Source organism: Labeo rohita, chromosome 19 (genome assembly GCF_022985175.1).
Source record: "Labeo rohita strain BAU-BD-2019 chromosome 19, IGBB_LRoh.1.0, whole genome shotgun sequence".
In the NCBI taxonomy this organism is placed as follows: Eukaryota; Metazoa; Chordata; class Actinopteri; order Cypriniformes; family Cyprinidae; genus Labeo; species Labeo rohita.
In genome coordinates this window covers 23,691,828-23,708,813 of record NC_066887.1, presented here as the reverse complement: position 1 = coordinate 23,708,813, position 16,986 = coordinate 23,691,828, and the positions used below count along the sequence as shown (strand labels likewise).

Genomic DNA, 16,986 nt, shown 5'->3' with positions numbered 1-16,986 from the left:
CAATAATGACTTTGCATGACACAAACAAGCTAAACACAAGCAGCACAAGACAATTTTGGTTCAACCAATGGGATAATTTAGGGGCGGGATCAGCACTGGGTAGATACTTACAAATTGTAGTCTGTTGCTGATGATGAAAATTGTAGTTAGTAATGTAATCTAGATTACTTATTTCAGGTAATGTATTCTGATTACATCTGGATTACTTTTAGATTACTTCTGAGCTAGCACTAAATGGGATTATTGTTAGAAAAAATTGCATTGAACATTACATTACTCTTTTTTTTTAGCAGTAAGTGAAAGAAATGTGTTTGTGAGTTGATGAAACGCTAATAATTAATAAAAATATAAAAATGTAAAATTAAAACGAATAAGTTATTTTAAAATAAATACCAAATTTAAGCAATTGAAATTTTATTTGTTTTCCTGCATGTCAATATATAATCCTGGACCACAAAACCAGTTATAAGGGTCAATTTATTGAAATTCAGAAAGCTGAATAAATACGCTTTCTATTGATGTATGGTTTGTTAGGACAATGAGATACAACTATTTGAACATCTCAAGGTAAAAAAAATCTGAAGAAAAAAATTGTCCAATGAAGTTCTTAATGCATATTACTAATCAAAAATTAAGTTTTGATATATTTACGCTAGGAAATTCAAAAAAATATTTTCATGGAACATGATCTTTACTTAATATCCTAATGAAATCAATACTTTTGACCCATACAATGTATTTTGGCTACTGCTACAAATACACCCATGCTACTTATGACTGGTTTTGTGGTCCAGGGTCACATATGACCATTATCCGACATCAGAAAACATGCAAATGTGTTGTAAATTATTAAAATATTCATTTTAAGTCTCAGGGGGACTTGTAAGCAACTGTAATCTGATTAAGAGCTTTTTAAAATGTAATATAATCTAATTACAAGTACAACAATTTTGGAATCTGATTACATAATCCAGATTACAAGTAATTATTTACTACCCAGCACTGGATGGGGAAAAAAAAAATTGCTTTGGACAAAAGCGTCTGCTAAATGAATAAATGTAAATGTAAAACAAAAATAACAACTTCATTCATGCATGCGTCGTCTGACACAGAAGAGAAAAAATTGATGAATAAAGTCATTATTTTTGTTTTCTTTTCCTTTGTCCCAGAAATGACACATTGAAACTGCAACTGAGCAGTGTTTGCCTCAATCCCAGTTTGCTTACTATCAGTCCAATAGAGTACGCAAAGTTAGGATACATCCCAAATGATAGCACATTGAAAACAGCACGCCAAATGTGTCCAGATGGCACCCACACATGCTTCCTGGCTTAATATTCTCCAGATCCCCTAGAACTTTGCAAGAGGAATGGTTTGCGATGGTTGCACTATTGAAACATAATATTATGACCAGGCTTAGACAGAGTCTGTTTTTATTTTTAGGGAGACAATCTGCGAAATAGTTTATGGTCAAAAGTGATGGGTTAAACAGAACTAAGCGTTCTAGACGCATATTGGCATAATCAATAACCAAAAATATTTAATTAACATGCAAAGGGTGGGAGATGTACTTTTGCGAATGACACAGAGATTCCTTGTGGGCCTAATTATAACCCAATGCTCCTGTACAGGTTTGCATCACACTTAAAACTATGTTATTAACCATCGTCAGCATTACGTATATCCTTGTACTTATGGGAAGTATGTGAATTGGGATTCAGCTTTTGTCCCTAAAGCATTACCTTCAGAAACCTCCCAAAAGAGAGGCAATTTCAAAACAATTCCTATTACTACACACACACACACACACACACACACACACACACACACACAATCACAGCTCCACGTTCCCTACCTTGTGCTCGCTCCACAAACACCACCTTGGAGTCGGGCTGGAAGTTGTGCCCGCTGAGAAGCATCTGTTCCCCCCCTGAGGCGGCACAGCTTTCCATGCTCTGTTTATCCACGAGGGGCAGCTCCTGTGCTGAGCGCTGGGCTGCAAGGAGGACAAAGAGACACAAGGAAAGTGAAGAAAGAGATGTAAATGGCCAGAACCAATTAAATCTGTATACATTCACATCTTTCTACTGTATAACTGCAGGGTAAGGAGTTAAATCTCAGTGCAACTATAATATTTAAAAAAAAAAAAAGACTGGAAATTTTGAGATGTAAATACATGTGTGTACGTATATATTAGCATATATACATACACTATGATTAGGATCCAGAAGATTTTTGTTTTTGAGAGAAGTCTCCAATTCTTTTTAAATCAAAAAGACAGTTAAAAGCAGCCATTACTCCATCTCCAGTGTCATACGATACCTCATAAATTATTTTAATATGCTGATTTGCTGCTTAAGAAACATTTCTTATTACCACAGTTGTGTTGCTTAATATCTTTGTGAAAACTTTTTTTTCCGGATTCTTTGAAAATTATAAATGCTGAAAAACAGCATTTATTAATTTTTTTTTTAAAAAAATCTAAGTCTTTATTGACACTTTTAATCCAATTATGGTGTATTAATTTATTTAAAAAAAAAAAATCTTACTGACTTAAACATTTAAACTTATGTTAGAAAATATATACACACATACACTACCAGTCAAAAGTTTTTGAACAGTAAGATTTTTAATGTTCTATTTGATGCAAAATACTGCAAAAACAGCACAATTTCGAAATAAATTTACTACTTAAAATAACTGTTTTCTATTTGAATATAATTTAAAATGTAATTTATTCCTGTGATTTCAAAGCTGAATTTTTAGCATCATTACTCCAGTCACATGATCATTCCAATATTCGGATTTGCTGCTCAAAAATCATTTATTATTTCAAGTTTCTTTGATGAATAGAAAGTTCAGAAGAACAGCATTTATCTGAAATAGAAATATTTTGTAACATTATAAATGTGTTTATCATCACTTTTGATCAACTAAAGGCATCCTTGCTGCATCCTTGCAAAATAAAAGTATTAAATTCTCAATCCAAGCTTTTGAATGGTATAGTGTATAATGTAAAAGCTTTTTATTATTTCAGATAAACGCTGATCTTTGAATCTTTCTAATTATCCTGAAAAAATGTACTCAGCTGTTTTAAGTATTGATAATATTGTTTCAGCATATTATAATAATTTCTGAAGGATCATGTGACACTGAATACTGGAGTAATGATGCTGAAAATTTGTTTGATAACAGGAATAAATTACATTTTAAAATGTATTCAAAGAAAACTGTTATTTAACCTTCATAATAATTTAAAAATGTACTGTTTTTGCTGTACTTTGGATCGAAAAAAAAAAAAAAATAAAATAAAAAATAATAATAATAATAATAATATATATATATATATATATATATAAAATGCATATACACACAACAGATAAGCTTACATGTACTATAAAGCAGTTGTCTGCTGTACTTTTAGTGTTTTTTACTTATTTTACCTGATTTCATACATCTACAGCCTTTAAGTGGCTGCAATCCAGAAATCACTCACATTTTATGAGCTGAGCTCATTTTCTAGTGATATTTATCATTTACCTCATAGCAACTGATCAGCCCTGACAATTATTAGAGCAACAAAAAATTATTTATATACCAAGTAAATTCTGTCTTCGATTTATTGATTCAATCCATCTAATTACACCATTGCTTTCAGTAGAGCATAGTGCCAGCAAAGTCATGGGTTTGATTTCCAGGGAATAAATTAACTGATAAAAAGTGTACACTGAAGGCAATGTTATGTTAGTCTATTGAATAAATAAAAAAAAAAAAAAAGGATTTAGTGAGATTTAGTGGCATGACTCACAGCACTCAATGGGGTTAGATGCCACCTGTAAGGACACCGTCCTGCCATTGGGTTGGTTGATGTGGACACGGAACACCATCCTCACACGCGTGTTCTTCCGCCCGATGTCTGTCTCGCCCTTCCGGAGCTCGATGTCTGAGTTCCGCAGCTTGAGAATTCCAGCGCAGTCGATTCTGTGGCACAGAAAGAACGTAAATGTTTTAGGAATAGACTCAACAAATCCTTTCAGAAGTACAAAAATGTGCTGTAAATATCGTTAGACAGTTGTTTAATAAACATTTTCTCGGAACAGAGTAAACGTTTAATTTATTGCCTGAATTTTTTGGTACCATTTCTGCCAAAATTACGCCTGGCCCTTATTCTGCGCTGCATAAATAAATGCCCTTTCTTTCTCGCCTCTTCCAACTTCTGCTTCTGACATGGCAGAGATGTTGTTAAAAATCCATGAAACGTTTACTTTCTCCATTAAAGCTTTAAATCCTCCAAGCCAGCGTGAGTAAATTCTTATTCAAAAGCTTGTCAAAGTTTTGCATCTCATTGAAGACACATTTAGGGCCCTTTAAGATGCACACAAGTGAACTGATCCTTAAAGCTTACTTTTAGGCAAAAACAGGAAATCTGAAAAACTGGAGAAACAATTACTGAAGATGAGTAATCTGTCAACGCTCTACAGACACTGGAATGTCACATATTAACATTTCCATGTGTATGCGGTGAGGATGAGCACATTGTGTTCTAGGTGTCATCTTGATTTAAATTAGATTTAGTATAACATAAATAAAATACATAATATAAGACAAAAATTGTTATATAATAAATGGAATCATAAATTGAACTAATATGGCTACTATAACACAGTGAGGTTATATTCGTCATTCTTTTTCCAAAACAACTGCCCGTGTTGAGCTTCCAGCCTTCCATTTTCAACGTGCATCCAAACCGAACTCTACATGCAAAGCAAAAAAACCCAGCATTTTCTCTCCAATCAAAAGAAAACGTGAAATTAAATACTAAAGAGTTTAAAATTGGTTCAACTGCACTGACACGGGGGCATAACCATTTTTTGGCTTTACTACAGAAACGTGACAAAGCGAGAACGCTCCCCAGAAAGCTCTGAAACAGGATCAGAAGAGTGTGTGGGCTTTTTTTCTTCTATAAGTTAAGTGTTACATCCATTATAGAGCGGGAAGAAAATGCTGAGCTAGTAAGACCGCTACCGCCTGGCTTGCAGAACAGACCCCAGCGCAGCCATTACAGGCTCCACGCGACTAGAGGCCTCCTGTAACACGAGCCCTGGAGCTCATACAAGGGAAACCCATGGCGCTGGGACTCCTTGCACACACAACACACACTCCTGCTTAGCAACTGCCTTCACAACAGGAGGATCAACGGTAAAACAGAGGGGTGTCTAAAGAATCGATGTTGTTTATTGCAGGAAATATGCACAGGATGCATGTGGATATACATAATTATGAGGCACAAACATTTCCCCCCCACCGGGCTTGTATGTTTCTCTGTGTTTTTCCTGTTTCTTAGTGTCTCTTTGAGATGCACACGCATACTCACATGGCCCTCATGTTGCTCTCAGGGAGTAGAGGAATCTCAAGAACTTTGGTGTTGGACTGCATGACTTCGTGGCTTGGTGTGGACACGGTCTTCCCGGTTATACGGTGGACCTGGTAGAAGGCGTGAGGCCGAAGAAGACGGTCATCTGCTGTCCCAATGAACAGCTGGAGGGTCAGGGGCTCACTTTCCATGTAGCCGTGAAGCTGGAAGATACAGAGATTAATTAATTAGCATAACCTGTTTTAACAATGAACAAAAAATGAGGTAATCACAGCCAATCAGATGATGTTTAATGTAAAATGGGCTATTTAGGACCTCTTGAGATTTCAAAGTAGGCGCGGTTAAATCAAACAATCGATTTAAAACTGCCAAAATGAAGCTACATTTTTCAATCGCTTGTTTTTTCTTCATTTCTTCAGCATGTTGAAGGTAGCCCCACCCACACTGAAATCTCACTGGACCAAAAACCTGTTCGTCATATACATACACTATAATTTTTTTTTTTTTAAAGAAATTAATACTTTTATTTAGCAAGGATGCATTACAAAAATTTTACAGATAATTTACTCACCCCCTTGTTATCCAAGATGTTCATGTCTTTCTTCCTTCAGTCGTGAAGAAATTGTGTTTTTTTTTTATTTTTTAAGGAAAAACATTTCAGGATTTCTCTCCATATAATGGACTTCTATGGTTCCCCTAAGTTTGTACTTCCAAAATTAGTTTAAATGCAGCTCTTAAAAGGGCTCTAAAAGATCCTTATCTAGCGAAACAATCGGTTATTTTCTAAAAAAAAAAAAAAAAAAAAAAAAAAATGTACAATTTATGTACTTTTTAACTTCAAACGCTTGTCTTGTCTAGCTCCAACTTCAAAATTGTCCTGCATTGTTGCAGAAGTACCAACCCAGTGTTTACAAAGTAAACATGGAAAGAAGGCCGATATACCCTAACTGTCATGAACCAGAATACACAGTGTCCACGCAGAGCTAGACAAGATGAGCGTTTGAGGTTAAAAAGTATATAAACTGTCCATTTTCTTTTTTTTTTTTTTTTTTTTTTTAGAAAACAACCATCGTTTCACTAGATAAGACCCTTCTTCCTTGGCTGATATCATTTAGAGCCCTTTGAAGCTGCATTTAAGCTGCATTTTTGGAAGTTCAAATTCGGGAGCACCATAGAAGTCCATTATATGGAGAGGAATCATGAAATGTTTTCCTCAAAAAACTATTTCTTTACGACTGAAGAAAGACAGACATGGACATCTTGGATGACAAGGGGGACTTTTTTGCTCTGGAAGTGAACTACTCCTTTAAAATAACCAAAAGTGACAGTAGTGAGATTCATAATGTTATAAAAGATTTGAAAAAAATGTACTTTCCACAAAAGTATTAATGCCATACACCTGGCTTTTGACACTGGTAATAATGAGAAATCAGAAAGCAAATCAGTATATTAGAATGATTTCTGATGGATCATGTGACACTGAAGACCAAAGTAATGATGCTGAAAATTCAGCTTTGCCATCACAGAAATAAATTACATTTAAAAATATATTCAAATATAAAACTGTTCTTTTAAATAGTCTTGTAATAATATTCCACAATATTACTGATTTTACTGTATTTTATAGGTGACTTCTTTCAAAAACTTCAAAAAGTCTTAACCTTATATTAATCATCAAATATGTATTGTAGATACTATACTGATTGTGGAAGCTGAAAAACCAAAATACACAAGTAAAACCAAGCAAAAGAGATTCTAAATCATAAACTGTTGATGTAATTATTATGAAGTAAGATTTTGAATTTGAAGATTTATTTTCGAAACTCAAGCACATTTGGTCAAAGCTACGTCACACACACGGCTGATGTATGGAGATCCTCAAGGAGGGTGGTCAGCATCTGTGGTGAAAGTCCTGGACTAGTCTGTATATTTATTTTAGTAGATATGTTTGGGCCTGGCATTTGTGTTTATTCAGGCTGTAGGGAGTGCACAGGCCAGAAAGACAGAGGCCAGAGAGATCGCACTCTCAGAGCCCTCCCCTCACTTCATTACATTATCACCCACTAGAGGAATGCCAAACTCTTTCCGCCCATGGCACGGAGTTCAGAGCAGTACGTCCGCACCTCCAAGTGCTGTGGGTCAGTTCTCACCCACTCAAGCTCTCAACCTCCGTGGCACATCTGTGGCAGATGAGGGAAGCAGCTTGAGAAAGAAAAAAAAAAAAAAAAAAAAAAAAAAAAAGAGTAGATCTACAACACGGGCTCCTTTGAAGAGTTACTGGACAGATTCAGTGAGCAAATTCTTACTGGAAAAGGTTACGTCTCAAGTGATATTGAGCAAGACCAACTGTTCTTCTCATTTGGCTCATTTACTAACAGCGCAGACGCATGTATTAAAACAATAAAATTATGATTCATAAGTGAGTACACATTTTTTTTCATTTTTTATGAATGTTATTTTTTATTTAGTACAGTCCTGAGTAAGATATTTTACATAAAAGATGTTTACATATAGTCCACGAGACAAAAACAAAAAATAGCTGAAATTATGAAAATAACGCCCTGCAAAAGTTTGGGACCCTTGGTTCTTAATACCGTGTGTGGTTACCTGGATGTTCTATGACTTTTTGTTTTGTTTTGTTTTGTTTTTTGTTTTTTGTTTTGTTTTGTGATGGTTGTTCATGAGTTTTGTTTGTTCTAAACAGTTAAACTGAGCACTGTTCTTCAGAAAAAATCCTCCAGGTCCTGCATATTCTTCAGTTTTACAGCATCTTTTGCATATTTGAACCCTTTCCAGCAGAGACTGTATGAGTTTGAGATCCATCTTTTGAGATTTAATTGAGGGACTCAAACACAACTATTAAAAAAGGCTGAAACATTCATTGATTCTCCAGAAGGAAACACGATGCAATAAGAGCTGGGGGTGAAAACGTTTGAACAGGATGAAGATGTCCATATTTGTCTTATTTTGTTAAACAAAAAAAAAAAATCCATTTAGTACTGCCCTTCGGAAGCAACAGATGATACTTGCATGTTTCCTGGAAGACAAATTAAGTACAATTTACCCTGATCTTCAAATTATTAAAATATTAAGAACCAAGGGTTCTCAAACTTTTGCAGGGGGTTATTTTCATTATTTCAGCTATTTTTCTGTCTTGTGGACTATATGCAAAAATCTTTAAATGTCATATATCTTACTCAGGACAGTATTAAATAAAAAAACAACAACATGCATTTTGTGTGATCTCTCTTATTTTGTAAGATTCTGCAAGGGGTTCCCAAACTTTTGCCTAAAACTGTATATTATATTATATTATATTATATTATGCTATGTTATATTATATTACTGTAGCATATAAACAAATAATTTTTAAACAATTAAAAAACTGTGATAAATCCCATATTTTAAAAAAGTTATTTTTGATTATTATTTTTAAGATTTTTTTTCAAAATACTTGAATATGAATTATAATATATACTTATATCCTTTACATAATATTTGATATACACTACTTAGTATATCACAGTATGGCAAAAGATGCAAAAAAAATGGCTTAAAATCATATTTCATTGCTAAAATACTAATGGCCTAAGACTTCTGCACAGAAGTATACACATTTATGTAAAATAATTTATTTTTGCAATAAAAATGCAGGCAATCATGCCTAAACAGTTTCAATTATCAAGCTGTTTTGATTTTTTTGAGCAGTATGACAACCCAAGCCCCACCCACGCCTGATGACGGATTGTCCCATATTAGAATATTTCCGCTCTCAGCCAGTTGTACACTGTCTGCCATTTTCTCCATCCTAGAGTAGCTGTAGCGACAACAATTTCTCGTAAGCAAAGCAGGTGTTTTGTAGATGGATGTAAAAGTGAACAATAGAGTCGCCGACATGACAGCCACTGAGGACGCAGTGGGTTAGTTTTGTTTTTGATGGTAAAACGGAAGAGAGAGGCGGAGTGAGCAGTAGCTCATTATCATTTAAAGAGACAGAGCTGTTTTTAACAAGATAAAACGGGTGTTGTTTTACACAACCATTGAGGAATTTTAACCAAAGTATGTTGCAGACATTTCATGAAGACCCTCAAAAATCATACCAACGTTTGTCTTCTTTAAAGTTTATTTAAAAGGAGATTATCTTTAAGAGTAATATTAAGTCAAATAACGAATTTCGGTGCCTTTTTGCTCGCTTGAGTATGCAGATGGTAAATGGGACCCATTATGACAATAAAATAAGTCCTAAAAGTACTCAACCAAACAAAAATTCTACTTTCAGTACTCAATAAAAAAGTAATAAAGATCATCCCAGTCACAGTAGGCCTACGAGATAAAAAAACAGACTGAAAAATATAAATGTGGAAGCACTGCTCGTACAAACCAAACCTATATTTAGGGATTTCGTCACTTCTTCCAGTTACGGCGGTGATTTTTGTTGACAGAGCTGTTCTTTGAGAAGTTAGCTTCCCGAGAGACTTAAGCGCAGACGTGGAAGCACATAGCTGTGGTGCGGCAGGCTTACTTCAGAGGCTACACACTCACGTCTACCGTCAATCCGACGGCGCATGTGGTCAAACTGCATTCAGGATACAAAAAATCTGACAAAAACCACCAGGAACCCGAGCAGGGGGAGAGAGAAAAAGAGAGACGGGGCTCTAGCAGCCTGGGTACAAAAATCCTGACCACCAAAAACCACCAAACCCCAAGTGGAGAGACAGAAATGGGAGAGAGGGGGCTCCAAGACTAACTCTGAGGGTATGGTGACTCACAGAGTTATGGGAATACATGAAGTAAGCGCTTAAAATACTGAAAATAAGGCTAATTCTTTAAGATCAGGGTGCAAATTATCATTTCATCTCCACTGAAGGTCACAAAATAACTTGGAGATTGACTGAGACCCTCTGAGGAGGACATCAGTGGTGACAGAGCATGAAGGGAGGTGCCGTACACTAAAAGAAGAACATGTGCAGCTGAGAGCGCTCTCTAATCTAATGGTTTACAGAATGGGACAAGCTTGTTTGAGGCTCTTTCGAACACTCCCCTTCTACTTGCTTGCCAGAACTGTGTGCAGCGGAGACTGGACGCCTCCACACGATGCTGTTGCACATGATGTCAGTGCAGTACAAGGACCTTCAGCTAAACAAAAGGCAGTCTGTGCACTAGGCCGGAAACGGCAACGAATTTGAAAAAAATAAAACACGGGGGTGAGAGGACCTTGTTTTTTCAGACGGGAGTCGCGCTGAGCCACGTGTTCACGATCATTAGCACCTCATTATTTTCAATTCAAGTACCCAGCAGCCACAGATGTGCTCCGAAATGTTGCGTTCACCTTCAATGGCGATTTTAGTAAATAAAGCAGTCGTGGCAACTGTGGTTCGCATACCCCAAGAGTCACATCCAACCACAGTGATTTTTTTTGCAGATAAAACCACGACTCCTGTCTTTAGGAATTCTGTTATCCATTAGGGAGCATCTGCAACCAACTCGTGCAATGAATAGCCATGATTCAGCTATGAAAGCAAATGAGGTGACTCACCGGTGTCTGTTGAGCAGAACGGACTGACACCACGACACTGTGGTCTTGGGAAATATCAGAAGTACTTCTCTCACGCTTCCTGAACTTGGACGTGGTCGTATAACCAACAATATAAGGGTTTAAATCACTGTGTGTCACTATGACTTGAGAAAAACAAAAATGAGGAAGTTCCCCTACGTCAACAAAAACAATAACAGAGTATGTGTATACCACCATGGCACACCATGAAGAGGATGTTGCAGGATGTTGACTAAAAATGAATAGTTAAAAATAAGACATTCTTTGAAAAACTCCCAAATGAATGACAGCTTTAGTATTACAGTGTATTTATACATTACTGTTCAAAAGTGTAGGGTCAAATAAATGCTGTTCTTTTAAACAAAAAAATATTAAGCAGCACATCTGTTTCAGCTTTGTTAATAAGAAATGTTTCTTCAGCAAAAAAATCAGCATATTAGAATGATTATTGAAGGATCATGTGACACTTAAGACCGGAGTAATGATGCTGAAAACTCAGCTTTGTCATTTTAAAGTGTATTAAAATAGAAAACAGTTATTTTAAAATGTAATCTCATTTATTTTACACTAAGTATAATTCAAGTCTATTAACATACTTACATTTACTAACATATCACTCGAGACTCACTGATATAAAAATTGTAATTAAACTTTATTTGGAGTACTACTTGTGCACAATCACCATTTCTTGATATTAAGCCTAAAACATGTTTTAATGTCACTATTGATGAGGATTATATAATAATTAAATAATATCAGTCTTTAAATGCAAAATATTTAAAGTGTCCCAAAAGTATACTTGCAAAAGTTCCACTTTAGCACAATCAAATATACTTAATTACATCTTTATTTGGCCCAACGCACAATTAAATTGCACTAAGTACAAAATTAGTTGTTCTAATTTAGCAGACTTTAAATATACCAGTTTGGTATCCTAAAGGTATAACTGCAGGGTGTTTTTATTATACATAATATGTAAATATTATATGTAGTATACTTAGCATTCAATAAATATGTTTTGGTATATTTATTTTTCACTTGGGATGATATTTCAAAAGATGTTATTAATATGTTTTTCATCAAATAAATACAGCCTTGGTTAAGGCACTACTTAAAAAATCAATTAAAAAAATCTTAATGACCCTAAACTTTTGAGCTGTAGTGTATATTATATATACACTTGCAATCTAACTAACCATTTCCTTCATCATCCCAGGTAAAACTGATCCTGCAGCTTTTGTATACACTGATTTTCAATGCTTTCAGCTTTGTATTGTTACAATGTTGGTAATACATTAAAATTAATAATGTGTACTCCTACCTGCACCCAGATATCCCTTTTTAATTGTCAGCAATTGTCAACACAGTCACAGGATGGTGCAAAATGCAGTTATTAAAAACACTGTTATTAAAAGCCCACATTGGCAGTGGTGAATTAGAATTACCTCTTTAAAGCTTAAAAGAACAGTTCACTAAAAAAATTAACATTCTGTCTTTTGTCTTTCTTTCTTCTATGGAACACAAAAGCAGACATTTTTAAAAATGTCTCAATATTTATTTGTCCATACAATGACAGTTGTTGTTTTGGTCCCCACAGACTTTCATATTATGGACAGAAGCAGTTATTTACACTATTCCACAGAAGAAATAAAGTCATTGTGTCATGATGACACAATGTTCATTTTAGGAGAACTACTCTTCTGAGAGATTATGAACTTATACCTGGACCACTGGATGCCCTCCTGCTAGTGCTTTTACAGCCCCTCTGCTGCCTTCGGTCTCGTAGTGAGCGCGGTGATGAGACTTGGGTTGGACGTCAATCTGTAGGCTGTACGGCCCTGAACTGGAAGGCAACTGCCAGTCGAGAGCAGGCAACGACGGACTTTGAAAAAAGAGTGACAGGGTCCAAAAACAGAGAGCTTTGGTTAGCAGAGATAAATGATTGAACTACTTGGAATATGAAAGAAATACTAATATGCAACCAACCTGATGTAAGGTTTTGGCTTGGACCAATATGGGTGCTGGGGCACATCCAAGAAGCCACTGCAGTAGGTCTCTTTTTTGAAGGGCAGGCGTGCTGAGGAGAAATCCTCCTGGCAAAGCTCCAGGGATCCTGTCTCTTCTCCACCTGGTTCTACTTTCAGGTTCATCGAAGCGCTGTGCTCCAGACTGGTCTTGCGGGACTTCAAAGGGATCCCCTCCCCAAGATCTGTTAATCCATCTGTGGTGAGGGCATTAATGGCGGCAACGATGGCGGAGTTGGTGTACTGGTTGGTGTTGGGCAGCCAGGTGTCCTCCGTCACGCTGAGACGGGGCGAAGTTTGTGGCGACGGCCCTGGGGATTGATTTGGCGAGTACGGATGGTACTTGTGCGACGGGCCTCCATTGAAGCTGTACTTCCGTTTACCGGCACAAGGAGAATTCGGTCGGGAGCCTCGGGTGCCCATCCAGCTGTCGTCGGTGATACTGGTACGGGGTGAACCGGATGGAGAATGGCGAGGAGAAGCACCAAGGGTGCACGACTGCAGAGAGGAGGAACCTTTCGGGGAGACGCAGGGAGACTGCCAGGGCGAGTTCTGCGGCGAGTTGTCGTAGTTGTACGAGAAGCCCGATTCGTACGATGACGCTTCTGAATGGCAGCTACGGGAAGACACGCTGCTCGCCGGGCTGAGGCAGGTGGGGTCACGATAACCGTCGACGCTTGGCAAAGTTAATGTCACTATGGAATTGACTCGCTTAGCCACGGGGACGTTGTTCTCCTCCACTTCGTCCTCAGGGAACTGACCGTAAGCTGTTATCTCAATGCGTGGACTCTCCAAAGTGGGTGCTCCGTTGGACCGGGTGCCGGATGTTTGGAAGTACCCCACCGAGCTCAAGTCATCTTGAGGGGAGAACGAAGAGGGCTGACTGATGGATATCGACAAGGAAGGGCTGGTCTGGAGATTGTGGTACTGGGAGGGCGGGCAGGGGTTGCTCAGAGCTAGCGAGATGCTGGTGTTTTGGCTGTAACCATATGCATCTGTAAGGTGCAATCACATTTTCATGAGGTGCTGCAACTAAAAATAAGCTATTGAGATAAAAGAGCATTCAGTAGATGCAAAAGATAGTTCTTGTTGCTACAATCATACACATCTAATAAACTTTTTTTTTTTTTTTTGAAAAACTGTCATTTGGTATAAAAAGGGTGTTAAATATGACACTATTCTTTCTAAGTGATAACTGTGAGTCAAAAACGTTAGTGGTTAAAAGCCACAACCTCTGCAGAGGAAGCAAGGTGAGTGATACACAAATACCAGGCCAAAAATAACAAAGCGTTAAAAATATCTTCCTGAGGACAAAACCAGACGGAAAACCAATACTCATAAGCAATCTCTTTTGAAAAAGAGGGGCAAACATTTGCTTCTATGCAAAGTATATACAACATGACTAACACAAAATGCCTTGTCCAGACAATTTGAATATATATATATATACATATATATCGATAAGGAATATATATATATATATATATATATATATATACATATATATATACATACAAATTAATCAGATGAATCACTGACCACTTCAGCATTTTAGAACACTTGCATCTTATCCAAAAACTTTTAGAATTTATTTTAAAAAACAGCAGTAGTACATCATCTGGCCTATCAATGTTTTTATGTCTATATAGCTATATTTTATATATATATATATATATAAAAAATATTATTTTAACAAGTAAGTCAATGCAAAAAAGGGGGGGAAAACACAGTTCAGTGAGTCACTGTAGTCAGTCAGTCCAACCTGGTGGAAATATATGTAACGTAAGTTAGCCTGGCGCACAGTCACTACTGGCTCTGCTCGCAATAAAATTTGCAACGATTTCTCGCTACTTTAGAGGACGATTAAAAACACGGATACTTGAAAATGTGACCACAGCGCAACAAAGCACCCTGGATACTGATAGCATGCTAATGTATCCCTAATGTATGTATCGTTTTGAATCAAGTTAACAACTACATATTAGATTTTTGTAAGCAAGTCGTGAGTATACACTGTGTGATTCTGATAGCTTAAAAAAAAAAAAGTACTAAATTACTGATTACTAAAAGTATATTAGCAACCCCCGCTGAAATAAAACACCTTAAATCAGCCTAAGCAGGTTTGCTGGTCCCCTCGTTGGATTTAAAAGGGTCAAATTAGGAGACCAGCTAAATGATGGACTTGGAGACCACCACACCATCTTAAAGCCGGTTTAGGTTACTTTTCTCAGCAGAAAACAGAGCTGTCATTGTGCACTATAATCTAAGTTATCTTGTGAAATGCACAGTTGCTCCAAAGAGAGGGATGCAAAAACCCACAATATAAATAACGTCCCTGCTTATTCATCTTCGTCACGCCCACCACTCCCTTCTGCAGTCTGTTAAACTGAGAAAAGCCCATTCAGCCCGTTGATTAAATAAGAAATAACTTTAATTCCACTAGGCCAGGAAAAAAAAAGAATGAATAAACATTAACAACAACAGAGCAGTAGCACAGGGCAAGCTGTAACACCACCAGTAACCAATCAGAAATTAGCAACTAGGTTGAAATCACTATCATACATGGGGAGGGTTGTAACACAACTTTATAAAGTCCTATATTGGACACACAGACACTTCATGTACTTATTTAGCTGGATATAAATATGATTTATTACCGGATTGGGGTGGTGATCAGAAATGCTATAATTATTGTTAAAAAACATAAACTGAGAAATTAAAATGCCCATATTTTCTCTAAAGTGCTAGTCTACCCACCCCTTCTACTGTCACAACTCACCTCGTTAGTGAGAAGCAGTCTTCGTACCAGACATTAATTTACACCGTTTAGGAACATGCTGCAGATTTATAAATTACGTTAATTTGTAGCAGACAAATACGGGAACGTTATATCAAAGTTTGTGACACATGGTACACACTGAGTTAGAGAAGTTGAAACCAAATGTGTTGCAACACTCCCCGGTCTCCCCTGGTAACAGATATTAGTGCAGTGCATGATATCACTACAGGTAAACTCACTGCGTCAATCACTATTAATACGTTCAATAATACTAATATTAAAAATAATATAGTAGAAGATTCATTTAATCTTAATAGGTTACCTTCCTCTGCGGATTTCATGCTTGCGAAGTGTAGAGTGAACTCACAGCAAGTTCAACGCACTTTCCCAAAACGCGCGACAGTGTCCGTTGAGCGTTTTATTCCCCAATATAAAGACGAGTCCAGATATCTGATAAAAGTGTTCACTTCTACCGCAATAAAGGTGTATTCCAGTCACGACAAAACGGTCTAAATGATCTGAAAGCTCAGATGGTTCAATATACAACACTTAAAAGCGCGTGCAATAACAACGCAAAACTGTATGGATATTCTTTTAATACAGTTGGTCTAACTCGTTATATTTTCTATTCTGGACTTGCATGTTAGTTTCCAGGGGTTCTGGTGACGCACTGCTTTGCGATGGAAAGGTCTCTGTATCTATATAAAGCCGGGAAACACCTCCGTGGAGCCCCGCCTCTTTGTGGAGTGACGCAGGCACCACGTCTCAAGCTCGACAGCAGATGAAGAGAGGGATTCTCTCCTCTCAACATTTCCAGATGTGGAGCCATTGAAACCGAAGGCAAATGAGCCGGCGTGTGCGCATGCGCGTCTGCTGGAGAAGGGAAGTCCAACTCCTTTCTGCGAATCGGTTCTTTTGAATGGTTTGTTTTAAAGAACCGGTTCAAATAATGATTCAGGGGTTGTCTTACGCCCCCGGCATCCAGGCATAGTATAGGCCTATTACAATACATTCTCTAAAACGTTTAAATAGAACCATATCTAGGCAAATATTGCTGTTTACTTGCATTTTTACAATAAATAATGCTAAACTCTTTTAGCTGAAGAGATTTTTGCATGTTTAAGGTTTTTTTTTCATTAGTTCTCAGGTACACTACCAGTCAAAAGTTTTAATGTTTTTCCAAAGAACTCTCCTCTGCTCACCAAGCGTGCATTTATTTGATCCAAAATGCACCAAAAGCAGTAATATTGTGAAA

At 36.9% G+C, this 16,986-nt stretch overlaps 1 protein-coding gene across 1 annotated transcript in view; it reads right to left on the bottom strand.

Annotated features, from left to right (window-relative positions):
- The window catches only part of nfatc1 (nuclear factor of activated T cells 1), a 51,632-nt gene extending 35,144 nt beyond the window's left edge, over window positions 1-16,488 (bottom strand). Inside the window, exons 1-6 of the mRNA XM_051137203.1 lie at window positions 16,054-16,488; window positions 12,915-13,947; window positions 12,651-12,810; window positions 5,375-5,577; window positions 3,809-3,981; window positions 1,856-1,996 (exon numbers count right to left, since the gene is read on the bottom strand). Coding sequence (XP_050993160.1) covers window positions 1,856-1,996; window positions 3,809-3,981; window positions 5,375-5,577; window positions 12,651-12,810; window positions 12,915-13,947; window positions 16,054-16,072 — 1,729 coding nt within the window. The 5' untranslated portion in view covers window positions 16,073-16,488. The remainder of the gene's footprint in view (window positions 1-1,855; window positions 1,997-3,808; window positions 3,982-5,374; window positions 5,578-12,650; window positions 12,811-12,914; window positions 13,948-16,053) is intronic.
- Between the last annotated feature and the right edge of the window lie 498 nt (window positions 16,489-16,986).